Source organism: Mesoplodon bidens (genome assembly GCF_964165515.1).
Source record: "Mesoplodon bidens genome assembly, chromosome: 15".
Classification (NCBI taxonomy): Eukaryota; Metazoa; Chordata; class Mammalia; order Artiodactyla; family Ziphiidae; genus Mesoplodon; species Mesoplodon bidens.
In genome coordinates, this window is record NC_138171.1 from 885,776 (window position 1) to 912,930 (window position 27,155).

Genomic DNA, 27,155 nt, shown 5'->3' on the forward strand with positions numbered 1-27,155 from the left:
TGGCCAGGCTGCAGATCCTCGCTTTCTACCAGGCAGTGCTGCTGGCACGTGAGATTTTTAAAGGATTTGGGTGTTGTGTTTACACCTTGAGTGTCTCCAGCGGAATTCCAGTTGCTCACAAGCAAATAACAGAGTAACCTAAGGAGCGGATATGGTACAGCGGTGTTGGCCGAGGGTCCCCCGGGCGCTGGCCTGGGAGGTGCCACTCCCCCTCGGCTCAGGTGCTCTGAACATCATCCATCCTGGGTGCCCGGGTCCTGGGTGCCTGGGGCAGTGTGACCACGTCTCTGTCGTCCCGAGAGAAACGCTCTGTTGGGTTGGTGTCTGTGAGGGAGAGTCGGGTGTGGCCCCGTTTCCCTCTTCGGGGCAGAGTGACACACCCCAAAACAGGTGGCTCTGAGTGCAGAGGGCGTGGGAAGGGCCCCATCCCAGGGCCCTGCGGTCCGAGCATGTACGGCTGGCGGGGCTGTGTGTGGGTCCCTGAGCACCACTGAAGGAAGCAAAGGAAGAACTGCAGCCAATGTTGGGGGTCTGGGGAGTGTGTCTCTAATTTTTACTCTAATTTTAAAAACAATATTTTCACGACTTTGTCTTCACGAGCACTAAAATATACTAAGCATTCATGATGAAAATTGCTTGTGGCTAATAAATTCTGACCGTGGAGAATAGCATCCACATTGTCTTTATTTCTTGTGCCGAGTCCGAGGCAGGTGGGACGCCAGGGCGGTTGTAGGACTTGGCTGTGAAGTCAGACCCAGGGGTGAATCCCCCGAGGCTGTTGGACACACTTTAAAAAATACGTTTAGGCCTCATTTTTTGCATCTGAGAAATGGGAATAGCAATAGTCACTGACACAGTTGTTGTGAATGTGAAACGTGGGACACGTAAGCCAAGTGTGTTTGATAAACGCTCCACAATATTAGTCCATTCCCGCTCAGCTCCAACCCTGAACTTGTCAGCAGAAACTGCTGGGTTTGTGATGATCTGGTAGCTTGAGGAGGCGGTCCTGGGGTATCTGCGGTATCTGGGGTTTAGAATCGGCGAGTCCGCAGGTGAGCGTCCTGCTGAGGGGACGGCTGGGCAGCTTCACGGACGTCGTGGAAGGAGCAGGCTGGGTGTGTAACTGCAGGGCTGGACACTTGTTCTGGCTCTTTCTGGACGCTCCCAGTTGGCGGGAGTGAACCCCGCGTGTCAGAGGCCCCGGGAGGCCGCAGCAGCTCCTCCGTGGCTGAACCGCGTTGTCACAAGGCGGGCGGTTTCTCGGTGTTTCTCCTCCTGTCCCCGTGTCTGGCAGCCTTCTCCTCCGGGGTGGGCCTGTTCCCCGGGCCTTTGGTGCTCTGTGCAGAGCTGTGCTAGGGATGGGGCCAGGGGTCCGGGTGGCCCGAAAGCACCGGTTGCACCCGCATTTGGTCAGGCCGTGAGCCGTGAGCCAGGGGTCTGACTGCGGGGCTCTGGGACGAGTGAGGCACAGGGAGAGATGCTCTTCACTTCCGAGGGCGCCCCCTGTCCTCCGGCCCTGTCCCTGCAGAGGCCCAGACCCGGCCTGGCAGCAGGTGGGGCAGCTGGGCGGAGTCAGAGGGCGAGTGGTGACCCCGTCGGGTGGTCTGTTCCCAGTGGACACGCAGTTGGGCAGCTGCACCACCCCAGGCACGTCCCCAGGCCCCGTGCGTGCACATGCCCCCCTTCGCAGTTCGCAGGGAGCTGGGCGCAGGGGAGTAAAACCCCATCCGCTCTATTTTTAGTACGTCTGTGACTAACCAGGCCTGAAGTTGACTAGTGGGTTTTGATATTTTGTTATTTCTATTATGTTTTAACCTCTTTGCGGTAAATACTCTAAATTTCCCACTTTTTTCGTTAGCTCTGCCCTTACGAGAGGGTTGAGAAGTTGGCGGCTGGGAGCTGGTGACTTGGGCCGTGTCCAGGGGGCCAGGCATGGGCTCCCATGTTCCCTCGGGCAGAGAGGCTGAAGGGCTTGCTGGAGGAATGGGTTAGTTTAGAACATTCTTTTCTGACATCCTCAGTAAAGTCTGCCTGCTCTGGGCATACACTAAACTGAGGAATGGAAGTATCCAGAGAAGAACTCTAGTTTCCAAGACTGTGCCGTCACCGCCCTGTGGCAGGCGTTCCGTCCCTGGCGGGCAGGTGGACAGGGGCCGCGAGCTGCCTTCCTGCGTTGAGCCGGGGCTGGGCGGCCCCTGCGGAGCGCCCGTGGGCGCATCTGCTCCGTGCCTTTCAGTTCACAGGCGCTGGCTTCTGTGCACGGATGCGACAAAGCGTCAGGCCCCCCAGAGCCCCTGCATTCACCCCCCGCCACCGCTCTGCTTCCAGACGGGCCATGGTTTCCGTTCAGTTGCAGATGTTGTCAGGGGTTGCCCGATGGGAGCGTGCAGATGGGGAGACCCCTCCTGGGTGCCGCCCAGTGGTGACGCGAGCCCTGTGCTCAGGCGACCCCCAGTCCGGGGAGCACAGGGGACCTAAAAACACATTCGAAGGAGAAAACTGACTTCACACTGGGCACTACAGATGGCAAAGCAGTGGCACCGCCCCCCGGGCTCCAGTATGGAGATGCCCCCGAGCTCGGTGGGTGCAGAGCCTGGCGCGCTTCCTCCGGGGAGGCCTGGAAGGGAGATGGGAGCCCTGCGCTGCTGTGTTGGGGGTCCTTCGCCCCTGATCCAGTTTGAGGGCGTTGGGGGGGCTATTTCCTGACTCTAGCCCCCAGGCTCCTCAGGTTGTTAATGAGGTTTTTCCAGGGCTGAGCCTTTTGTTTTGTGATATTGGGGGGCCCATAGGACCGACGTCCCAGTAGCCGTGACTCGTGGTTGGAGGAATAGGGGGAGGGCACGTCCCCGTCGTGATGTCTGACGGTGGCAGCTGTGTGGCGTGGGGTGTGCTGAGTGGGGCTCTCAGCCCTTCTGGGTCGTCCTGGTCTCGAGGTGGCAAGCCCTGCCATGCGTCAGTGTGGCCTGCGGGCATGCAGTGTTGCAGAAGAAAGGGGTGGTGGTCGCAGATGTTCAAATTAAATGCAGCAAATCCACAGAGCCGTAACCAAAGGTCCTTTCTGGAAGGTTCTGGAGCCTCCGAGAAAAACCGCGTTTCCTTGCTTTCCCAAGTCTGATAGCGTTTGGCTTGGCAATTAAGTTCCACAGATGGTTTCGTTGCTGGATCATCACTGTTTAACTGATTTCTCCATAAGAGGACTTTTGTACTTTTTGTTTTGATTCGGTTTAAGTCGATTCTTTTGCTCTTATTACGTTTGCAGCAGGAGGCTGGCATCCCACCGGTTAAAAGTCACTGTTCACTGAATAGAAACCGTGACCAGCACGTTCATGGCACACAAATGTAGCTATTTCCCTGAGCTGTGTTTGTGGGTGTGTGTTGATCCAGGAGGGACCTTGAAAAATGCTGAGAGAACATGAGTAACTTTGATTTCACGGGAATGAAGTGGAGATGAAGCAGCCGCTCTGGGTATTGGGGGCTGAGTGCCCGAGGGGCGGTGCCGTCCACAAACTCCCAGAAACCCCGACCGTCCTGCGCACGTCGCCGCCACGGCTCTGGCAGCAGTCGAGGATTTCTCCTAACGGCGATGGTTGGTGCTGCCCTGTCTGGTTGGAAGGATGTGCTGCTACGGAGGAGAGCTCAGACCTGGGGTGGTGGTGGGCAGGGTCTGCCCTGGACCAGGGGGCCACCAGCCGCGGGCCTCCCCCGCCCAGCGTTTCTCCGGGGACGCCCCCGACACCTATCGGGGAACAGTGGCAGCTGGGTTCGTTCTGATTGTGGCTGAAAGAGTATTTCCTTCTGGTGTTTAAAATGATCAAGGACTTTACTTGAGTCTGGCTTGATACTGGAATCTTAAGCAATGTCTTATGAAAGGGCATTTGATGGAAGTCTTACCACCCTTTTAGGTAAATAGTCAGGTCGACACACCATGAAGGACTTTCCAGAAGATCCTTCCTCAAGCACAGGTGAGCGTGTGCCATGTCCACGCCACGGGTCCTGACTTTCTGTGCAGACACCCGTTGTAATCATGTTGCTTCTGGGAGAGAGACCCCGCCCCAGACAAGTCACATGTGGACACCCTGGCACTTGGGAGTGGCGAGCTGATAGAAGCCCCCAAACACCCTTGCCCAGCGAGATCCGGGCCTCGCCACATGGCAGCGCACGGCTCACCGCAGGATGGCCAAGGACGGTGCTTCCTGAACTCTCTACAGCCCGCCGGCTGGTGTCCGTTCACGTGGGTGAGACTCGTTTCCTGTGTCCCCAGGGCCTGGCGCCAACCCGAGTCACCTCCCTCCAGCCCCTCCACCCTCCTGCACTCAGAGCCCGGGATGCCCGCTCTGGGGACCGGCCAGACGGAGCCCAGGGAGCCAGCCACCTCCCCAGCCCAGGTAAGACGGGAGGGCGGCCAGCCACGTCGGGGCAGCCCCGGCCAGACGCCCGTCCGCCGCGCATGTCCTCGTGGGCATGGCACCCCAGAACCCGCGTGCTCAGCATGTCCTGGGTGAGCCTGTGTGGTCACAGCTGCTTTCCCGTCCACCCTCCGCTCCACAATCCCCTCGGCCCCATGTCACTCAAGGTGACACAGGTGTCAGCTTTGCAGTAATAGTTGCAACATGTTGTATGAAGTTAAATCCATTTTGATATTTAAATTAAAATATTTTTTGGAGGCATTTCCCCCCCTAATATACAGACTCATACAGCAGCAAGTTAAAAACCCAGTTCCTCAAACTGAGCAGTGCCAGCCCGTCTCTAGCAGGTTTTGCCCCGGTGCCGGTGGCTGCGTGTTTGTCGCTAGGCGTCTGAGATCCACTTCCTGTGCCTCAGGTCACAGCTGGTTATTTAAAGACAGGTCTGTTAGGCTCCATTGTTTCCCTGAAGAAAAAATATTTAAGGAGGGAGAGCTTGATCACATATTTTGTAATTTGAAATAAATCAAATGCTATTCCGGTGCGTTTGACAACAGGATGGTTTGGGGGGGAGGGGCAGGCGTTCTGTTGACGTGGATTTTTCGCGCGTCCGTTCATCAAGAATTAACTGCAGCTTCCTTTCCAGACGCGTGGCGGTTTCCGTGTGGTGACTGGACGGGGACAAGGTGAGTAGGGGGTGACGCGCGTCTGCACTCCAGTCTTCCCGATTCCACCGCGTCCCGACGGCCTGTAACTCATCTGTCTCTCCTTCTAGGTCGACGTCCCTCGGACCGGGAGGCCTGGGCCGAGGGACGGGCCCCTCCGGAGGTGGCTCCAACAGGTGCCTGGGGTTTCCATGGGGTCCGCCGGCCCGGCCAGGATGACCAGGGTCTCCTTCTGGCTCATTGTGTGGCCAGGAGCACTTTCACGGCCTGGATGGACTTGCCCAGGGCTCCACCCTGAAGTCAGCTAAGGAGCCCCAAGGAGACGGACGCCTCCGCTGCGGACAATGGTTTTGAGGCGGCCAGGCTGGAACAGGCGCTTGGCACTTGGGGGCGGACGTCTGCATGGGCCTCTGTGCTGCGGGCAGCCTGGCGTCGGGTCCAGGTGGCCAGCGGGCGACGGCAGAGCTGGCACCAGGCGTCGGTGTGGAGCCTTTAAAACGGTCACTTCCCCAATCCTTCACCAGGCCTGGTGAAAGCCTTTGAGTGCCCAGTGGCGGGCAGGTAGGACAGGTGTACCTCCAGCCTCCAGGCAGTGGGGATTGTGTCAGATCTTGGAACCAAATGGCTCTGACCCCGTTACTTTCCATAAAGATGTGAGGATGAAGCGCAGTCTCCACAACCTCGGTGTACCCTGCCTGCCACATGTGAGGGAGACAGGGTCACCAAACTGGCTTCTTCTCAGAAAGATCACGTTGTCCTTGCTGGTGTCTAGCTGCCCTGGACACGTTGGGCCCACATCTGTGGTTGGCTGAGGATGCAGGGACTCCAGGACCCTTGGCCAAGCAGCAGGTGGGCTTAGGAAGGAAGCAGGCGGCCCAGTCCAGGTTCCGAATTCCTGGAGTTGCCAGGCCCATTCCCACCTCCCATGGCCGTGGCCATGGTCAGGGCCTGGTCCACATGCAGCTCAGGCTGCCCACCTGCCCCAGTCACTCCAGTCTTTACAACCATTAGATGAGTTCTGAAGATGGAGAAAAGTTGGGCTTTGAGAGAGGCCCAGGATGCTTGTTGCCAAGGTGACCCCACTGGAGCAGTGTCCCTGGGAGTTCAAAGACCTGTTGGTAGTGTCACTCCTTCTGAGAGGGTTTATTAAGTGCGTGTTTGCATATAAACAACATTTCTGAGAAAAGGAAGCTTTCCATTCCTTTTTTGCTGGTCATGGTGGGATTTTTGGCTGTTAGGTAGCAGAGATTGTGTGTCCAGATGGGGTTATGCTGTCGTAGAATGCACGTGTGCACCACCCATGTTGGGCCCCGGGTTACCTGCGCCCCCGGGGATGCGACCCTGTGGCTGCTTCCCTGTTACTTTCTTGCTTGTGGGACTTTTCCCTGCGTGGATGGAGCGTGACCTGTGCCTGCAAGGAGGCCTGCCCTGTGGAGAGGCCCCGCAGTATAGTGCAAAAAGGCTTTGTTAAATTTTTTAAATAATGAAGAAATTTCAGAAAGTTTCCGTTGTACCTAAAAGAAATAGGTTTGTTCATTGAAGCAGTATTTGCAATATCCAAGATATGGAAACAACCTGAGTGTCCATCAGTGGATGAATGGATAAAGAAAATTCAGTGTGTATACACACACACACACACACACACACACACACACACGTGGGATATTACTCAGCCATAAAAAAGAATGAAATAATGACATTTGCAGCAACATGGATGGATCTAGAGCTTATCATACTAAGTGAAATAAGTCAGACAGAGAAAGACAAATACTGTATGATTTCACTTACATATGGAATCTAAAAACAAAAACAGACAAGCAAAAAAAACAAACAAGCTCATAGATACAGAGAACAAACAAACAGTTTGGTGATTTCCAGGGGTGGGGGTGGGGGTGGGAGAAATGAATGAACTGTTTTGGTGCATTTTTTAGTTTAAATGAGTTGAATTTCTTTTTAAGATAGAGAAAGAGAGAGAATATCTCTTCTTTTAAAAAAGATGTATAGATGGTAAAGTGATGGGAACATAGGAAACATTTTAAGATAGATGGCCCCTGAGTTTGTTCTTAGTTCTAATATTATTTCCCTTAAAACAGTACTGTCATCCAACATATGAAATTTTAAGCAAGTTCATTTAGGTATTCCATTGCTTACATTTTATTGAATTTCTCATTGAAATATCCTGGCTCAGGAATTGATTTCAAAGAGTTTTAAAACTTTTATCAATATGTAATATTAATCTTTCTTGAATAGAAAGGATTGCAATAATAAAAGGTTGGTAATTTAGGTCTCTTTACTGCCACAAAACTTGCTCCATGTCTACAAGTTTACTGTGGCCTTCCTGGCCTATTACCACTTTCATAAAATGTGACTGGGTGGCCTCACAAACTCGGGTACTAACCACGTGTTGTAGGGTGTGTGTGCATGCGTGTGTGTATGTGTGTAGAAATGGGGACTCCTACTTTCTTGGGGATACTAACTTACTGTACTGCATTTAAAATATTTAAGAATCCAGTCTGGATCATTGTCAGTTTGGTGGTTGCACATAACTCAGGAGCTAAGAAAAGGCACTAATTTATTTTAAAGAAAGAATTCTGAAATAAAATTTGAAATTCCAGTTTCAACCATGACTAGCTTGTATTGGGCTTACCCTCCAGGCAAAAACTACCTGAAAAACTGGCCCCCCAAAATCACGCACACATATACACACATACACACACCTACATACACATATACACAAAGACACACACACACACACACACACACACACACATCCTGGGGAGCAATCAGTGCAGGTGGGACTTGAAGGCTGCAGTCCTTGAGGGAAGGAAGAATCTGTAAAAAAGAGCCCAGCGAACCTGCTGGAACTGAAAATACAATGTGTGAGGCTGGGATCCATTAAGTAGTTTACAGCAGTCTGGGTACCACCGGAGACAGGACGTGGAGACTGGAAGACAGAGCGATGGAGAGGATCCAGGCTGAAGCTTAGGAAAGAAAAGCATGGGGACAAGCAAAGACACACAGAGGAACAGTGAAAATGTCTAATACATGTGTAATTGGGGTCCAGAGGAGAGAGGAGAGAAAATGGAGCAGAAGCAGTATCCGAAGAGACAATAGCCAAGAACGTTCCAGAACTGATGAAAGACATCAATCCGCAGATTCAAGAAGCTCAGCAAACCCACAGCAGGATGAACACTAACATAAAACAACAACCAAAAAACAAAACTGGGCATGTTGTAGTCAAACTACTGAAAACCAAAGACAAAAATAAAAATCTTGGGCTTCCCTGGTGGCGCAGTGGTTAAGAATCCACCTGCCAATGCAGGGAACACAGGTTCGAGCCCTGGTCTGGGAAGATCCCACATGCCACAGAGCAACTAAGCCCATGCTCCACAACTACTGACGCCCGTGTGCCTAGAGCCCGTGCTCTGCAACAGGAGAAGCCACTACAATGAGAAGCCCGCGCACCGCATCGAAAAGTAGCCCCCGCTCGCCACAACTAGAGAAAGCCTGCGCACAGCAACAAAGACCCAACACAGCCAAAAATAAATAAAAAAATAAATTAAAAAAAATATATAAAGGTTTAAAAAAAAATCTTAGAAGCAGCCAGAGGAAAAAAGATATGAAGAGGAACAACATCGAGATTGACATCTGACTTTTCAATGGAAACGATGGTGCTAGTCTCTGAGGCACTGCAGAAATGCCGAGACCAGTATTCTATATCCAGCAAAAGTATCCCCCCGAGACCAAGGCTACGTGATGACAATGTCACACAGAGAAAACAAAACCGAGGGAATTCACTGCCGGCTGACAAGAAGTACTAAAAAACAGCCTTCTAGAGAAAGATCTTAATCATTTAAGGCAATATTTATGGCTCCTTGTGGGGTTTTTGACTCAAATAGGAGCATAGCGCATGACACAAACAGCTCAGAGGGTGGGGGGGTGGCAGCGGCGAGCTTGGCCGTTGGACGAGTCTTGCCTTCTCTACAGAGTTGCAATGAGTAATGGCCAAAATCACATACAGCTCAAAGGCTCATGAAGAGGAAAATGGAATCATACCTGATTAATTTGAAAGCAAGCAAGCAAGGAAGTTTAAAGGAACAAAAGTCATACAAGGACAGAATAGAACACACATAGGGAGATGGTAGATGTCACCCAACCCTACTAGTAATCCTGTTATTACCAATGGACTGAACACTGCAGGAAAAAGAAAAGATTATCAGCTTGCTTTTTAAAGAAAATTTGTTGTTTGTAGATAACATGCTTTGTAGGTAAGAGCATAGAAAGGTTTCAAGCAAAAAGATAAAAAAGAGAAACCAAGGAAACACCAGCCTAAAGAGGCTTATTGATGTCAGCAGCAAAGTAAACTGGGAGGTGTGTTGCTCTAAGGCCACTACACAGTGACACGAGAGTCAGTTCAGTCAGTGGGAAACACAGATCCTGAAGTGCATAGACTTGCTTTTTAAATACATGGAGTGAAAGTTGACAGTACTGAAAGGAGAAAGAAACAAGTCCACAATTAGAGTTGAGGATGTTTAACAAATTTCCTCAGTAATTGATAGATCAGCATACAAAATATCAGGAAGGATGAAGAAGATATGAACACAGTTTCCAAATATGAACCTTGAATTCTTGGAATAAACCCACCAAGTCACAAGGTGCTGTTCTTCTCCTATATCGTTGGACTCAGCTTGCTATTTTGTTTAGGAGTTTTGCATCTTTTTTCAGAGAAGTATTGGCCTATAACAACATGGTTAACCAAGTCGTACGTTGCACCAAACAAGTGCAGAACATTCCAAAAGCACAGGAAACATTTACAAAATAGACCAAGCGGCACTGTAACGCAGGTCTCAGCAAATCCCAAAGGATGAAATCATGCAGAGTGTTCTCTCTAACCTCAGTGAAATTAGATTTAAAAACCCAACAACAGGGCTTCCCTGGTGGTGCAGTGGTTGAGAGTCCGCCTGCGGATGCGGGGGACGCGGGTTCGTGCCCCGGTCCGGGAAAATCCCAGATGCTGCGGAGCGGCTGGGCCCGTGAGCCATGGCCGCTGAGCCTGCGCGTCCAGAGCCTGGGCTCCGCCACGGGAGAGGCCACAACAGTGAGAGGCCCATGTACCGCAAAAAAAAAAAAAAAAAATCAACAACAGAAAGATACTAGGATAAGTCACAATGGAAATTATCAAATATTTTGAACTGAATGATAATGAAAATACAACATACCAAAACTTGGAGGATACACCTAAAGTGGTATTTAAGGGAAATTTATAGCTCTAGTTGCACTTACTAGAAAAGAAGGAAAGTTGTCATTTGGGGGGTCAAGAAGTGAGGAAAAAGAATAGCAAATTAAACCCAAAGAAAGCTGGAGGAGCAAAACAGAGCAAGTATCAATGAAATAGAAAGCAGACGGACAATAGAAAAATGACCAAAGCCAAACGCCGGTACGCTGAAAGATGAATGAAACAGACAAACTCCTGTCACAGTGATCAGTAAAAAGAGAGGGAAGTTGATTGTCAATAAAAAGTATAAAAAAGATCATTGCTAAGATCCAATAGACGTTAGAATGATAATAAGAGAATATCGTGAACAATTTTGTGCTAACACCTTTGACAAGTTGGAAGAAATGGGCAAATTCCCTAAAAAACACGGTGTATCAAAACTGAGCAGAGGGAAGCCCCGTTGGGCACACGGGGCTGCCCCTGGTTGTCTGGTCGTGGGGTGATCAGGCTGGCATTGTGACTCAGAGCGTGAGAGCTGGTACAGGACAGGGTGGCTCTGGCTTGGTCGCCAGGAAGCTGTGCTCACAGGCCGGTTATTTATCATCTCTTGGAATGCCCCCCACCCCCCCGCCCCGGGAGGGCAGCCCTGCCGCGGTCACAGGGCCAGACGCCACAGGGTGCAGAGACTGGGAACAGGGTCAACGCAGACAGCGGGGGATCCGGAGGAGGAGGGGCAGACGCCCAGCCTGACAGCAGCCAAGGGGGCCGGGCAAGGAGGCCGTGGGCGAGGGTCTGACTGGACTGTGATGTGGGCCCCTGTCAAGGACGCTGGGGCGGGTGGTCTTTCCCGAGTGAGCTGGATGCCAGCGTTGATGAAAGAATGAATCTTGATTCCTGCCTCAGAATTAAGATGGGAATGACCACAAACCTGAAGGTGTTTAGCAGGGACGGTGGTGCTCGTGATCATGCTGACGGGCAGAAGTTTCTTAGGCAATTCTTAAGAAGCACTCGTGATGAAAGTTTGATAAAATTTTTCTTAAAAAAATTAACATATGGGACTTCCCTGGCGGTCCAGTGGTTAGGACTCGGCGCTCTCACTGCTGGGGCCTGGGTTCAATCCCTGGTCGGGGAACTAAGATCCTGCAGGCCGCACGGCACGGCCAAAAAAAAATTTATTAAAATTACTGATTTCTTCACTAAAAGACACCATTATGAGAGTGCAAAGGCCAGTCACAGACTAGAGACAAGGTCTGCGATAAATACGTCTGACAGAGGACTCAGGTTCAGAAGCATCCGTAAAACTGAAACATCAGGGACTTCCCTGAAGGTCCAGTGGTTCAGACTTCGAGCTTCCGATGCAGGGGGCCCGGGTTCAATCCCTGGTCGGGGAACTAAGATCCCCTATGCCATGCGGTGCAGCCAGAAAATTCAAAAAACAAACAAAAAGTACCCCCCGAATAAAACGTCAAAGGAAAAGCACCGCAGTGAAGGATCAGAAGACGTGACAAGCGCATCACAGAAGCGGGCCTGCGAATGGCCAGGGGCTAGGTGTCGTTGGTGGCTGAGAGATGCTGATTCCACTGGGGCCCAGATGTTCGTCTCGGGTGCGCGTCCAGCAGAAGTGAGAGCCTGGCCCACTGCCCGTCGCTGCCGAACAGGCACGGGGTCCTGGGGTCACGTGGATGACAACATGGCAACGAGCGAGGCCACGCTGGCTCCGTGTTCAGTGAGCAAGGCCCCACCTGGGTGTCAGGTCCCCACAGACCGAGTTGTATGTAGCCCAGTGTTTGGTGATGGGGAGCCGAGCGGCCGTCGCCTGGGGTGGGTGGTACTGACCAGCCCCGGGCCCCTGGGTGTGCGGTGTCCTGTTTGGGTGGTGGTTCCCGGGTCTGTCGGCAGGTAAAAGCTCACCGAGAGGTACACTTAAGGTGTGTGCACTTCACATATGGTTCAAAACCTTCTGAAAGGAATTTGGACACATCATAGCTTCACTATATTCTGACGCACAATAAGTGGCAGCCACATCAATTTATAAATGGAAAAACAGAGTTTGGTCCACGTTAGAATCCCTTTCTGAAATGCACTTGAAGTGCAGTGTCTTGAGAATTACAATCAGAGGAAGAGTACAAATCCAGGACAGTGACGGATTAGAGACTTGAGCGCCCTTCTGGAGAAACCTCCCCTCTGTACTCACCTGCAAACTGCCAGTGCCTTCGGCTTGCTGGCAGTTCCTTGGTGTCCTGTGTGTTATCTTGAAATCGTTCTGGAACGTTCACTGGTCAGTGACGTTTACGACAGGTCTGATTCTCTGCAGGGCTGGGCAGAGGCGTGGCTTCCTCTAAGGCTGCTTTGCTGAGTGGTATATTCTCGTGTGTACATTTCTGCAAAATTGTAGCTCAGTGTTACTGAACCTCATACTTGAGATAATCTGGTGCCAAAGTCTGACGTCGCTTCCTCATGTTCAAGCTTGCCGTTCCTCCTGGACACTTGGTTCCAGACAAAAGGGCCCCATTTTTAGGGCAGATTGGTAGAGAGTGTCTGTTTCAATTTGATGCTACTTGTGCTTTTTCATTTATTTCAATTACTTTTTCTCTACGTGGATTTTTAAGGCTTTATTAGTGTGTTTAAGAGAGTCAAACTACATGACGTTGAAAGGTTTTCTAAGACATATAGACTATAAACCACGAGTTATGGAAGTGTTAGCTTCTTTCCCAACTGAAGTTATTATTATTATTTTTTTATTTTTTTATTTTTTGCGGCACGCGGGCCTCTCACTGTTGTGGCCTCTCCCGTTGCGGAGCACAGGCTCCGGACGCGCAGGCTCAGCGGCCATGGCTCACGGGCCCAGCCGCTCCATGCCACGTGGGATCCTCCCGGACCGGGGCACGAACCCGTGTCCCCTGCATCGGCAGGCGGACTCTGAACCACTGCGCCACCAGGGAAGCCCAATGTGAAGTTATTTTAATCATAACAGTCAATGAAAACTTCCTCAGTACTGTTCATGAAAGTAGTGGGTTGCATGGTGCCCTCCACCCAAAAGACACGTGCACATCCTAATTCCTGGTACCTGAGAATGTGACCCTATTTGGAAAAAGGGTCTTTCCAGACGTAATTAAATTAAGGATCTTAAGATGACATCACCTTGGAATATCCAGTTGGTCCTAAATCCAGTGATGGGTGTCCTTATAAGAGACAGAAGAGGAGACACAGACACAGAGGAGAAGCTACGAGAAGACGGAGGCAGAGACGGGAGAGACGCAGCCAGAAGCCCAGGGACTCCTGGAGCCCCCAGAAGCTGGAAGAGGCAGGAAGGACCCTCCCCTGGAGCCTCTGAAGAGAGTGCGGCCCTGTCCACACCTTGACCTCAGATGTCTGGCCTCCAGGACAGAGAGGACTGGTGTCTGTTGCTTTAAGCTGCGCAGTTTGTGGATATTTGTATTAGCAGGAAACTAATACATTAAGAAAACACCAAAATTTGGGACTACCCTGGTGGTGCAGTGGTTAAGAATCCATCTGCCGATGCAGGGGACACGGGTTCGAGCCCTGGTCTGGGAAGATCCCACATGCCACGGAGCAACTAAGCCCGTGCGCCACAACTACTGAGCCTGCGTGCCACAACTACTGAGCCTGGGTGCCTTAGAGCCCATGCTCCGCAGCAAGAGAAGACACTGCAACGAGACTGTGTACCACAATGAAGAGTAGCTCCCGCTCGCCACAACTAGAGGAAAGCCTGCGTGCAGCAACGAAGACCCAACGCGGCCAAAAAGAAAAAAAGAAAAAAAAAAGAAAGAAAGAAAGAGAAAACAGCAAATTCCTCATCACGGGGTAGGTTCAGAAGCCTGCAGCTGTGTGCCCAGTGGAGGCGTGGGGTGGGGGTCACGCTCATGTTCGTGCAGCTGAATTGTGTTTCTGGGGAAAAAGCACAGCACTTATGTACAGAGATGAGTGTTTTTTTAACATGTAGGTCTGAATTGTTAAATGCAGCCTAGAGTAAATAAGTCAGATTTTAATTTTATGTTTATAGAAGCAGAATAGAAAGCAGAAAATAACTCAAAACAGTTATTTGAAATAAAATAGCCTAAAGGCTTGTCTCCTCACCTGCCTCTTCCATCCCGGAGTGGGTGGCGCACTTGCTGTGTTCCGTGCGGACGTGACAGCCGGGGTCTGTGCTGGGGTGACTGGCGGGAGGCAGGCGTGGGGGGCCGTGTGGCTGCCTCGTCGACCAGGTGGGTTGGGTCGGGCCGGGCCTGGTGGCCAGACAGGAAGGGAGATGTAGAGTGGGGGCTGCCAGGTGCGGTCCATCCAGACATGCCAGGCTAGGTGCCCTTCCCTCTGTCCTGTCTTGGACCCTCACCCGGACCCACCTGTCTGTGGGCCCTCCGTGGGGAGGCTGGAGCCGCCACCCAGGAAGGGCTGCTTCCTCGCGGGTCCAAGAGCTGCCGGATGCTTCGGTCGCCCCTGCAGCTGGGACCCCAGCCTACAGCCTTGCAGGGAGCAGCTCTGCTAACAGCGGTGACCGCCATCTGGGTCCCGCATACCGGAGCATGGCCTTGGCCCTCGGGAGGACTGAGGGTGCGTGGCCCATGGGGCCCGACGGCCAGCATGGCCCACTTCTCAGGATTTCTCTCCAGGGGCAAAGGTTCTTTTGTAAGCACTTTGCTGAAGCACTGCTCACAAGGGTGAAAAAATGGAAACACTTTACATGTTTGTTGAACAAATCATGGTGTATTCGCACATTTAAGAACTTGCAGTTAAAAATCGTAGCATGAAAATGTGGTCACAGCCATCATGCTGTGAACTGTGGCAGCCTTGTGTGAAGGGATACGGGCGACTGTCCACGCCTCTCGCCTCTCGTCTGCCCCAGCTCCCAGCCACACGCACGTCGAAAGCTCCTACACATGAGAAAATGTCTTACTTCTTAGGACAGGGCTTGGATTCTCAGAGACACCTGGTGACTGCCCAGGCTTGCTGGGGACATGGAGCCCCTTCTGTGTGCACAGACACTGTCAGGCAAGCAGGCGGCTGGGCCCCGGGGGTGGCATCGGTCATGAGCTGTGATGGGGTCCGCACAGCCGTTTTGCGGCCGTGATGGCCTCCCCTGGTGAAGCTGTCTGGCCTGCGCGTGGACAGGGGTCATCCTGGGCGGTGTGTCCCTGGTGCCTGACATCCGTAGGTGCGGGAGATGCCAGAGTGAGAGCTCTTGGGTCCATGAGAAGGGCCAGGCTCCTGGCAGGCCCTGCAGACGGTCTCACTGACCCATGTTCTGGAAAATAAAGAAATCTGGTTGCTTGATTATTCAGGCACCTTTTAAGATGTCTCAGAGAAAATGTACGGCTTGTTTAAGAAGCAAGATAAAACGTTCCTAAGTGTTGCCTGGCGTGTTTCAGGGATGGAGGTGCAGAGCGAGCACGAGCCTCTCGATGCTCAGGGGGCCTGGGCGTGTCCAGGGCCGTTGGGCTCCGTGTCACTGCAGTGCACCTTCCAGTTGGCACCATTTCCATGGCGACCTGCCCGGGGCTGGGTCTGAGCACTGGAATGGATTGGAGGCCTGGGGCACGCTTCACGCTTTGCGGAGACGGCGGCGAAGGCCCTGCCCCCGTGTGATGTGCGGGGTGGCCTGGGGTTGGGGGAACTGGGCAGGATGGAACTGTCCCGTCGTTTGTCCAGTGGCCTGGCCGGCTCCGTCGAGCGAGAGGGGTCAGCTTTGGTCACCTTAGCTTCCCCGGCTTCTCCCCACGCTGGGCTGTGTCACGTTGCAGCCTCTGTTTTCTTGTCTGCTTCCCTCTGGCACTTCTGGGGGCAGCTGTGACCGTGGCCAGGGCCTGCCAGGCACGGACATTTGGTGGGGTCTGACCAGGGGTCCCGCTGCTGCTGGTGTACATTCCTCCCACCTGCCTGCCTTTGGCCTGACCGTCGGGACCCTTGGTCTGTCCCCTGGGTGTAGGTGCTGGGGTGTGGCTGGTGAGCACTGTGGGTGGTGTGTGGGCTGGGGCCTGCCTCCAGAGGCCGGAGAGCAGACATCTGCCCCGGGCTCCCTACCCAGGACGAGGTGCCATCGAGCACTTGGGGGCTCCCAGCAACCCTGGTGAGCTTGGGATGACCAACCCAGGAGGCCTTAGGTCTGAGTCCTGGACGGATGCCCCGTGGCTCGAGAAGGGGGTCACTGCGGTGTCCGCGGGTGCTCAGCACAAAGGGCGTCACTCGGGGTGAGCTGCCCAGTGCCCGGGGGCCTCGCGGGACTGACCCCACGGACCCCAACCCCTGACCTCCCCCCTGAGCCCCCTGGAATGTGGCCCCGGCCCGGGGGCCCATGGTATCACTCTCTGAAACATGGGGATTGACAGTGAGGCCGGATGCTTGCTGCGCAGCGGGGGCTGGTGGCCCCTCGCTGGGCCGTGTCCACCAGGTGGCACCCCTGCCCCGGCTGCGGCCGTGTGGACACGTGGACGCGGCGGAGACGGGTCCGCGCTCCTGTTTCTGTTGATTCCGCGCGTGCGCTCGTGTGTTTTAGGGGCTGACACGGGAGGTACTGGCTGATCTGAGAAGCGCGCTTTCTTAGAACGAGGGAGCAGCCCTCTCTGCTCTGGGTCAGGCCTGACTGGAGGCTCTGGAGCCCCAGCCCCACGGGGACACCCGCGCGCGGGCGGTGGGAGGACTGTGCGGGGTCCGCAGGCTGACCGGCCGCCACCTGTCTTGCAGTGAACGAGTTCACGGTCATCAGGAAGAAGTTCCGCTGCCCCTACTGCAGCTTCTCGGCCATGCACCAGTGCATCCTCAAGAGGCACATGCGCTCCCACACGGGCGAGCGGCCCTACCCCTGCGAGATCTGCGGGAAGAAGTTCACGCGGCGCGAGCACATGAAGCGGCACACGCTGGTGAGCGGGCGCAGGGCCACGTGGGGGTGGCGTGTGGGCAGAGGGGGGTCGGCGTGGGTCAGCGTGGGGTCAGCGTGGGGTCAGCACAGGGTCGGTCCAGGGCACGCTCTGCACGAGGCTGCGGTGTCCGGGCAGGATGGGGACGTGGGCTGTCCAGGAAGCCACGGGAGGCCCTGAAGTGGGGTCCGCCCTGTGGGGGGAAAGACCAGGACAGCGGGGAGGCACCCCAACCCCACATCCCTCCTGAGCAGCTCTGCCCCCGGCCCCAGGGGCAGAAGGCAGGTGAGCACACCGCCCCGCAGCCCCACTCCTCAGCTCCCCCTTCGGGGCCCCCGCTGCCCCAGCCCGGCCTCTGCAGGTGCTCCCTCCCCTGCCAGGACCCTGCCCCTGCCCCCCGGCTCCTGCCACGTGGCCACTTCCTCCGTGCCCCATCCTGCAGTTGCCGTGGGATCCTGGCCCCTCTCCCCCACAGCCCCTGGAAGGTTCCGACGGCCTGGCTCGCAGCTCAGGAACAGGTGCTGCGCAGATGAATTTGCTTGGCCAGGAAGTGGTAGAAAAGGTCACCCTTGAAACAGGGAGGCAGATTCACCAAAACACAAAGTGAGGAACCCTTGGGTGCGTGAGAAACGAGGAAGGCCAGGCGGCTGGGGCACGGGTGGGGAGAGGTCGCTGGGGTGATGTCATGAGTGGGGGGGCCTCAGGGCCGCACGGGCTGGGTCGGACCCCTGCAGCACCCTGATCCTCTGACCAGCAGGAGGGGTGGAGGGGCCACATCCCCGCAGCGAGGGGGGCCGAGGCGAGACCTCAGGGGTGGCCCCAACGGGGTGAGCCACGCGAGGGAGCGAGGGAGAGCCCACGGCCTGCGCCTCATTTGGGGCTGGGCTCCCCGGGGAGGCTCCCTGAGGCCAGGTGGAAAAGCTGGAGGGGGAGGCAGCCCTCGGAGCCAGGGCCCAGGCTGGCGGACTGCGGGATGCCTGTGTCCCCCGGAGGGACAGGTTTGCAGGGCTGGGAGGCAGTTGCACCTCCCCTGACGGCAGAGGGGCAGCTTGTTCCCGCCCCGCCCGCCCCAGGAGGCTTAGCCGGGGGCAGGGGCGGGGTGGGCAGTCTCAGCAGCTGCCTCCACGGCGCCCACATCCTTCCCCGCCCACCCATGCGTTCATTGGGATGAGTGTCCGGCCATCTGGTCCCGGAGGACAGGCTCCGTGGCTCCCCGGGAACTGTCCCCACCGCCCAGCCCTGCTGTGACCAGACTGGGGTCTTTGTTCTTTGCAGAGGGTCCCGGAAGCCCTAGGTTTAAAATGTAACAAATGAAAAAGACCCAGGAAGGGTCCCAGGAACCAAGTGATTTGAGGCTTCATTTCTGGAATCAGAACCTGTGAGGCGGCCCAGCTCCTCCTGACGTCCGACCAGGGCGTCCGGCCTCTCGCCTGCCTGGGCTGCTTGGCAGCAGTCGTAGGTCCTCGTGGTCGGGTTTCAGGGAAGGCTGTGATGAGGCAGACGTTCACGGTGGTCTGCGGGACTGCTGAGCTGGGAAGCCAAGGGCGCTCGGCCAGGCCCGTCAGTTGGAGAATTCAGAAAGGCAGGAGGCGGCATTCAAGCAGCAATCACGGTTCCCCTGGGATGCCCGACCCTGCCGCCCCGCGGGCTGGGCACTCAGCCCAGCTCCTGGCTGTCCTGACGGCTTCCCAGAAGGCAGGTGCCTCGAGTCCCTCTCGGTCACCGCTGTCCTGGGCTCCCATCACCCGTGCCCCCAAGACCCCAGGCCCAAGCCGGGAGCCACCAGAGCCCTGGCCATGCCCTCCTGGGGCAAAAGCGGGGGCGGGGCGGAGGCGAGTGCTCCGCCTTCTTTGCTGGGAGGTGTGGGGGCAGCATGACCCCCAGTGCAGATCTGAGCCCCGGGCAAGCCCCCGGGGTAGGGGTGGGACACGGCCGGCCTAGTGCCCAGCAGCCCTCTGGATGGGGACGAGTTTTGGTGGCACCTGCAATTCTGTGTGTTCCGGCTTTGTGCAGTGGCTCCCGGCCAAGGCTAGGGGTCTGAGCAGCCTAGCAGACTGCCCCCCACCCACCCAGACCTCAGCTTCTGGGCCACCCAGTCCTCCCCCTCCACTCACTGACTGTACGTCCCCCTGCACTGACCGCCATCCCCCGCACTGACCGCCGTCCCCCCGCACTGACCGTCGTCCCCCCGCACTGACCGCCGTCCCCCCGCACTGATCATCGTCCCCCCGCACTGACCGCCATACCCCGCACTGACCACCTTCCCCCCCACTGACCACAGTCCCCCCGCACTGACCGTCATCCCCCGCACTGACCGCCATCCCCCCACACTGACCACCGTCCCCCCGCACTGACCGTCATCCCCCCGCACTGACCGCCATCCCCCGCACTGACCGCCGTCCCCCCGCACTGACCATCGCCCCCCCCACTGACCACCGTCCCCCCACACTGACCATCGTCCCCCCACTGACCACCGTCCCCCCGCACTGACCGCCATCCCCCGCACTGACCGTCATCCCCCTGCACTGACCACCGTCCCCCCGCACTGACCTCCATCCCCCGCACTGACCGCCGTCCCCCCGCACTGACCGTCGTCCCCCCGAACTGACCACCGTTCCCCCGCAGGTGCACAGCAAGGACAAGAAGTATGTGTGCAAGCTGTGTAGCCGCGTGTTCATGTCGGCCGCCAGCGTGGGCATCAAGCACGGCTCGCGGCGCCACGGCGTGTGTGCCGACTGCGCGGGTGGTGGCGGGGCCGGGCCCCTGGATGGCGGTGGCGCCGAGGGCTCCCCTGAGCTGTTCGCAGGCGACGGGCCATACCTGGAGGACCCCGAGGACCCACGCGGTGAGGGCGAGGAGGAGCTGGGCGAGGACGAGGACGACGTGGGCCTGGCCCCCGAGGACGCACTACTGGGGGACGACAAGGAGGACGAGGACTCGCCGCGGGGGCCTCGCAGCCCTGCCCGGGGCACCGACAAGGACTTCACCTGGATCTCCTAGGCTGGGCCGGGCACTGGGCCGCGGCCGCCCCCGCCTGTGTGTGCCCCAGACCCCCTTCACCTGCTCTCCCCCACCCCTCAAGGACACCTGGGGCTCAGAGGCGGGTGCTGCCCCAGCGAGTGGGGCTGGGGACGTGCGCGGGGCGGGTCTGAGCCCAGGGAGAGCCCTTGTCACCTCCCCCAGCAGGGGCGCGGGGCGGGCATCGGGAGCCCAGGACGCACCGGTCTGGCGTCAGACGCACCGTGGCCTGTGGCCCAGAAAGGACCAGCACTGGCTGGGGTCCCAAGTGTGGCCCCGAGGCCTGGGTCCGGGAGCTGTTAGGAGAGTTCTCCTGACCCTGGGCCCCGTCCAGGGCCGAGTCCTCCCCGCTTCCACTCCCCCTTCTCAGCAGTGGGGTCACTGCTGGCGGCTGCCGCTGCCCCCCGCCCTCGAGGGCTGTGCCGTCCGGTGGCAGCCTGCGAGATCCAGGTCTGGCGTCCAGAAAGCCCCACGGCCCTCCCGCCTCGGGGCTTTGGTGCTCAACACATAGCAGCTGCCGACCTCGGCCCAGGGTGCCCAGGTGCTATCCCCCCACTGAGGCAGCTGGGCGGGGGTCCCAGGTGCTCCCACCGTAGGGGCCTCCTCTTCCTTTGTGTGCACTTCTCTGGGCTGGCTTGCCCCTCCGCCCCACCCGTCCTGCCGCGCCCAGGCCACTCCTGCTGACCGTTCCGGGCGGCTCACCTTCGTTGCTGCTAACACCGGATGGTGTCCCCAACGCCAGTGCTGCTCACGCCGCCTGCGGGGGCCGCCCCCTCCCCAGGTGCTCGGGGCCCCGGTTCCGTGAGTAGCTAAGGAAACTGAGGCTGGCACGTAACATGGTTCTGTTCGGTGTTATCTTTCCCGCTCGACGACACTCGCAGACGTGTCTTTCCTTTGGTTCCTTCCCAAGCCCCCTCGCCGTCTTTTAAACACGCTTACGACCCCTTCTCTCTCTTTTTTCTGAGAAGCCGGGGCCCCACCGTGTGCTGTGAGGACACTGTGGGCCCAACCCCGGCCTGTCTCCCTTTCAGGCTCGTGACACATACATTCCATCCCCTCCACCCGCCTCGCTTGGGAGCCCCTGCGGGACACTGTGCCAGGGCCCCTTGGGTGCTGAGCTAGAGCCGAAGGAGACACTGGCTTGATTTTCTCTCTCCCCACAGCCTGCGAGCCGAATGGCTTTACTGCATTTCTCCCAGGTCCCATCTACTCTTTCTAGGTGGAGAAAGGCAAATCCCACAGAACCCTCCTTAGTAAGTGGCTGGCTGCGTGGACACGGACGGGTGCTGTCCTTGAAGCCCTGCCCCGGGGAGGAGTCGCAGCTTCATTTTTTGTTTTGCTTTGTTTTAAACATAGCCACCTTTCTCTCAGTCAGAAGAGGGCTGCCCTCCCATCCTCAGCTGGGGACGCTGCGAACTCCTCAACGCTGGCATCCTTAGGGAAGGGCCGGGCCGGGCCGGGGGGCAGGAGCCCGGGGCAGGTTGGGGTGCCTCTGGGGCCGGTGCCCCTGTCTGCCTTTCACAGTGGGGGCCCAGCTGAGCCCCTCGGTGGGGCTCCCCACTGTGTACCTTTCCCCCACTTTCTAACCCCTTTTATAAACAGACTTACTTTCTTATCAAATGCATTTGGAAACCAGACCTTTGCTACCAAGCGTCTCTGGGTTTTGTACGGGGCCACCTCTCAGCCCGCCGCCCGCGCCCCGGGCCACCTTTGCGCCGCACTCAGGACCTGTTCGCTCCCGCTCTGGACCGTCCTGGCTGACTTTTAACGGGGCCCTCAGTGCCACAAGGGCATTTTCTTCCTCAAAACAATACCCTGGAAAGCCGAGGGTCCCACCTCCCGCCCCCGAACCCCGTGTGTTCACTATTCTCGTGTGCGGTTAACTGGAGAGCTGGATTTCAGAGATGCAGGCGAACACACCGCCTCCAGAGGCGGGAGGGAAAGACGTGTAACGAAGGTTTCTTTTTTAACGTGATTTTTTTTTTTTCAAATCAATGTTTAAACTAATAAATATTTTTTTATGAAGCGGAAAAGCGTGTAAATCACATCTCACATTTTGTACCTTTCCGTCTGTGTGCGTCTGTGTTTGGTGTCTGCAACGCCGATGTGGGACGCGGTCCATCGGGCGGCAAGGTCTTTGGGGGTGGGGGAGGGGCGGGGGAACCAAGATTTTGTATCAAGCTCTGGATCCTGACCGGGTTGTATGCTTGAACTCTGGGTTTGGGAACAGTCACAACACTGCCAGGACTGGATAGGGACCTCAACTGAAAGGACACAGCTACTGCTTCCAACTTTGCACATCTTCCTTTTTAAAAAAGAGAACTCAAAAAATGCAAAAACTGGAACTTTTTGCAATATTATATGAAAGATAATCTTATTTTCGCTCATTCTGTGACATGTGCAACTCTTAAGAAAGCCATACTTAATGGTGTTTTTATTTTTTAGATCCTATATTGTGTTTTGTATGTGGCCCTTTTTAGAACTACTTGTAGTGAGGGCGCTGTGTGTGTGTGCTTTTCTTAAATATTTATTTTTTCAACATGCTTTCAACCTGTCAACACAAACAAAACAGACAGAAAAAGGGCAGTGTTTGAAGATTGTTGATTTTTTCTGGGAATAATCTATATTATATCGACTTTATATGAATTATTATAAACCTGTGTTTGTATTGGAGATGTGTTTCATATCTGGGGGAGTCTTTTGTAATTGGTCAGTGGGACATCACGGCTGTCGCCTGCTTCCCCGGAGCCGTCGACGGCCAACAGCACCTCCTCCCTAGTGGTCTTGAGATTTCTTGTCTGCCGGGCGCACTCCAGGCCCGCCTGTGGGTCTCCTTTCTGTGACGGGATTAGTTAGACTTTCTTGCAAAGCGATCACTTTCAATAAACTGGGAAATTGCTGCTTGAGCAGATGCCTTGTGTGTGTTTCAGACAGCGTCCCCTCCTCTGGCCTCACCCTGGGTAGAGGGGGCCAGAGAGTAACCCCCACCCCCAGCCCTTTGTGGCCTGGTTGCTGGCCTCCTGTCTGCCCACCGCCATCCCTGCCCATGGCGGGGTCCCGGCTCTGTGTCCCTCCCCCCAGGAGGCAGACACAGCTTTTGGAAAAATCCCGAATCTTTAATGTTACTCCTCGCCTGGTTCAGCCCAGACGTGAGACACCTGAGCTTGGCAAACACCGTACAAATGTCCACCCGGGCCCTCAAACAGTCAGGTTAAGTGCGGGCAGGGGCGCCCCCTCCCCGACACCCCTCAAAGTGCATCGAGGACGGCCCCGTGTGGCCCCAAAGCGGGGCCCGTCACACCCCTGACAAGTCCAGGGCCGACAGGTGGGGGGCGGCCACCCCTCGGGACCCCAGGCCAAGGGGGCAGCTGTGAGGTTTGGCTTTAGTGCAAAAGGCCAAGAGGCTGGTTTCTTCAGAGGCACTTTGAGTGGTGGGGACCGCCCCCCACCGGTTAAAAAGAAGACCCTGCAGCTAGGAGAGGCCCCGGCGGGCGGGGCTCAGTCCAGGAAGCGTTGGCAGGCCTTCTTCCAGCGGCAGGCCGTGCACCACAGGTCCCGGTGGTCCATGCCATACACTTTCCGGCACTTCTTGGCGTCACCTCGGGGCTTCCTGGGGGGACACATGGGGGGCATGGGGTGCTGTCGGGCCGGGAGCCTCCCTGCCCGGTGCCTTCCCCGGCCCCTTTACACACACACGCACCTCTGGTTGGCACCGGGCTTGGCCGGCAGGGCTGGCGCGCAGGCCCTGACCGGGATGGGCTGTGGCTCCGGGTGGACGGGTGCCAGGCAGCCCTGAGAGGAGACGCTGCTGTGGCCTCGCGCCCCTCCAGAGCCACCCGAGGCCTCACCCACCTGGCAAGCGGGGTCACTGGGGCACACCTGGGGGGCGGGCAGGGAGCTCAGCACCGGGGGCGGGGGCGGGGGCAGGGCGGGCGGGCGCAGCAGGATGGGCAGGGCCGGGGGCTCCAGCGGCTCCAGGCGGGGGAAGGCGGGCGGCACGGAGGCCGTGGGGGACCCCGGGGTCAGGCCAGACAGCCCGTCGGTCAGCGAGTCCACGCCGACGTCCAGCTCCGTGTAGTAGAAGTCCTCCTCGCCGTCGCTCTGCTCTGGCTCTGCCTGCCGCCTGCTGGGGGGCGTGGGTGGGGTGCGAGCTGACGCAGAGGCCTGCCTGGCGCCCCCCGCCCCTCCCCCACCCCCGGCCCCGCCGCACCCCAGGTGCACCAGACGGATGTGTCTCTGCATCCCTGACGCCGAGCTCAGCACCTTCCCGCAGCGCTTCCACAGACACTGGAACAGCCCCTGCAGCGAGCTCTGGGCGACAGGGGGCGGTCAGCCTCGGCGCCCCCCACGTCCACCCCGCTCCAAGGGCTACCGTGGCTCACCTTCCTCTTCCTCAGGGCAGGCTCCCCGAACAGGAAGTGGGCTGCCTCAGGGGGCAGCGGGGGCGAAGGGGTAGGTGGAGAGGACTGGTCGCTGGTCGGGCCCCAGCCCCCATCCCCGCTGCTGCCGCTGCTGCCCGGCGGCCGCACCGGGGCCTCCCTCCAGGGCTCCAAGCTGGGCTCTGCGGACACACACCGGCGCCAGCATCAGGACTTTTGGGGGCCACGGCTGTGCTGCAGACGCTGCTGGCTACGAGTCCCTGAGTGCAAAACCTCCGCCTGTTCACCTGTCCACAGGTGAGCCTGGAGGGCAAAGAACCTCTTGGAGGGGGTAGTGGCCGGGAGGAGCTGACCACGGCAGCCCGGGGACGAGCCTCTCCAGCACAGAGAAGGAAGACCAGAAGAGTACGGGGTGGGGAGCTGCCTGGCCAGCCAGGTGGAGATGGACAGGTCATGGAGGCCTGCAGGCCTGGGGCACTGCAGCTTTGGCCGCGGGGAGGGGCCATGGGGGTCCTGATGTCGCTTTAGGCCTCAGGAGATGCACTTAGAAGACGGTATTCCAGGTGAGCGGCTCTGCTTGCCCCACAGGGGCTGGGCAGCTTGTAGGGTCCTGGAGGGACAGTGGTCCTGCGCCCTGCCGCCACGCCCCACCCCAAGCCAGGCCTCTAAGTCTCACCTGTGCTGAAGGCTACAGCCGGGGCCCCCAGCAGGAGGGGGCTGGTGGACAGGCTTGTGAGGGCTGCGGCAGCCATGACCTCGTCCAGCCGGGCTTTTCCTGGGGGGGCTCTGGAGGAGATGGGGATGGGGGGTGGGGGGGTGGGTAGGGCCCAAGAAGTACTCCAGGCCCGTCCCCGTCCCGGCACACGTGCAGGCCTAGGCACGTGTGTGCACCCAGCTCCCTCACTCCAGGAGCCGGGCAGGAGGCCCAGCTCCACCTCCAGCTCGGGTTGCCGAGCTCCAAATCCCCAGGAACCACCGGGAACAGGCCTGGGCCGGGGTCTTTCCAAAGCCCGACTTCTCTGCAGCCTGGGCTTTGTTCCACCGTGGCTCCTTCAGACCCTGCTGCTGGACAGGGGTCTGAGGCCCCGCCGGTGGGGCCAGGCCAGGCCAGCCCTCCCCCCAATCACACATTAACCAGGGTTGTGCAACAGCAGCTGCGGGCCTAGCGCCAGACCTGGGAGGGCGGGAGCAGCCAGCAGTCAGCAGCAGCCAGGGGAGACTGGGCTCGAAGCACAAGCGGGTCCCTGGGCCCCAGCGGGCAAGGCCAGAGCCCGCCCCCGCCTCCGCAGCCAGCCCGGGGTGTCAGGCACCTGGGAGGGTTTCTCTCTCTGCAGACAGGGCTGGGGAGACAGCCATCGGGGGCCCCGGGATGCCTGGACAGTCGATTTCACGCGGGCCTCACAGCCTCTTGGGCACAGAGGCTGACAGGCGCCCCCTCCCAGTTCTGCGCTCTGGCCCTCAGGGTTTGGGGAGGAACAAGGCATACTGATACATCGGTCATTTCTGCTTAACTTCTCCAGGGCTGGAGAGCCGAAAGGCAAGGACAGAAACCCAGTTCAGGATGCTGACCTGCCCTCCACCGAGGCCCCCCTCGCAGGGGTGGGGTCTGGAAGGCTCCAGCCTGCGCCCCATCCACCACCCCTGCACACACGGGCGCACGGGTGCACACGCCCCCTCGGCCTGGCACGCGAACACCGGCTCACCTATGCCCTGGCACCGGGATGTGCGCCGACGGCGTCGGTGGCCCCGCCGCCCCCGCCCCCGGGGCCCCGAGGTCCGCGGCCCGCGGCTCCGGCTCCTGCGGCAGCGCGAACTCCACGGCAGGGCCCTGCGGACGCGGCCGGCTCAGCGCGGGCAGCGGCCGAGTCCCCACCCCCACCGCCACCCCGACCCGATGGTGCCCGCCCCCAAACCGGCTGCGGCCGGTGCGACCCCGCCCCCGGCCCCGCCCCCGGCCGCCGCGGCGGGAAGCACTCCGGGCGCCGGCCCAGCCCCGCCGGACCCACGGACACGCGCGGCGACGCGCCGCCCCCGCCCGCCCCGCCCCGGGGCCCAAAGTTCGTGCAGCCCGACGCCATCTTCGCAGCGGGAACTTTGTCGGCGCCCCCAGCCCGGTACCTGCGGCGGCGCGGGCACCGACACGGGCGCGGCCGCGGGGTCCCGGCCGGCGGCGCGGAGTGGGGGGCGCCCGCAGCCCGGGCCGGGCGCCGGGGGGCGCTCGGCCTCCATGGCCGGCCGGGTACCGAGGCTGCAGCGGCGAGGGCGGACGCTCCGGACGCAGCCCCGGGCCGGGCCGGGCTGGGCCGGGCTGGCCGGGCCACCGACCCCCGCCCTGGATCGGCCGCCGCCCGCGCCGCGCCGCCCGGAGGCTGCCGGCCGGCCCCGCCCCCTCCTCGCGGCCCGAGGCCCCGCCCGCCCCGCGCCCATTGGACCGCCCCGAGGCCACACCCCGCCCCTGGCCGGCTGCTCCCGCGCTGGCCGCTCCCGCGCCGCTCCGGGAGGGGGCCCGGCTTCTGCCGCCCGCCCGCCCGCCCGCCGGCCCCTGCCACGGCGCCCCCATCGCCGGGGCGGGCCGGCTTCCTCGAGGGATGCCCCTGCGCGAG

General features: G+C 58.2%; 2 protein-coding genes across 9 annotated transcripts in view; one reads left to right on the forward strand and one right to left on the reverse strand.

The window, feature by feature from the left end:
• The window catches only part of ZBTB46 (zinc finger and BTB domain containing 46), a 57,165-nt gene extending 34,896 nt beyond the window's left edge, over positions 1-22,269 (forward strand). For 3 of the 5 annotated variants that reach the window (XM_081256052.1, XM_081256048.1, XM_081256049.1), the window contains 2 exons: positions 16,983-17,158; positions 19,781-22,269. In XM_081256052.1, coding sequence (XP_081112178.1) covers positions 16,983-17,158; positions 19,781-20,155 — 551 coding nt within the window. In that variant the 3' untranslated portion in view covers positions 20,156-22,269. Of the gene's footprint in view, positions 1-4,261; positions 4,386-5,049; positions 5,090-16,982; positions 17,159-18,528; positions 18,711-19,780 lie in introns of those variants that run through there. The other 2 variants (XM_081256051.1, XM_081256050.1) reach the window with 2 other exon arrangements.
• A 1,016-nt stretch (positions 22,270-23,285) lies between these two features.
• Positions 23,286-26,896, reverse strand: SLC2A4RG (SLC2A4 regulator). 4 transcript variants are annotated; one of them, XM_081256522.1, is made up of 8 exons: positions 26,671-26,896; positions 26,256-26,380; positions 25,229-25,338; positions 24,556-24,734; positions 24,384-24,484; positions 24,053-24,299; positions 23,874-23,965; positions 23,286-23,783 (listed from the first exon to the last, which is right to left on the reverse strand). In XM_081256522.1, the coding sequence occupies exons 1-8, from the start codon at positions 26,779-26,781 to the stop codon at positions 23,672-23,674; spliced, it is 1,077 nt and encodes a 358-aa protein (XP_081112648.1). In that variant the 5' UTR covers positions 26,782-26,896; the 3' UTR covers positions 23,286-23,671. The 4 variants fall into 4 exon arrangements, with proteins under 4 accessions (XP_081112648.1, XP_081112649.1, XP_081112650.1 ...); XM_081256523.1 differs by lacking the exon at positions 24,384-24,484; XM_081256524.1 differs by having other exon boundaries at positions 23,874-24,299; positions 26,671-26,818.
• Positions 26,897-27,155: the final 259 nt, after the last annotated feature.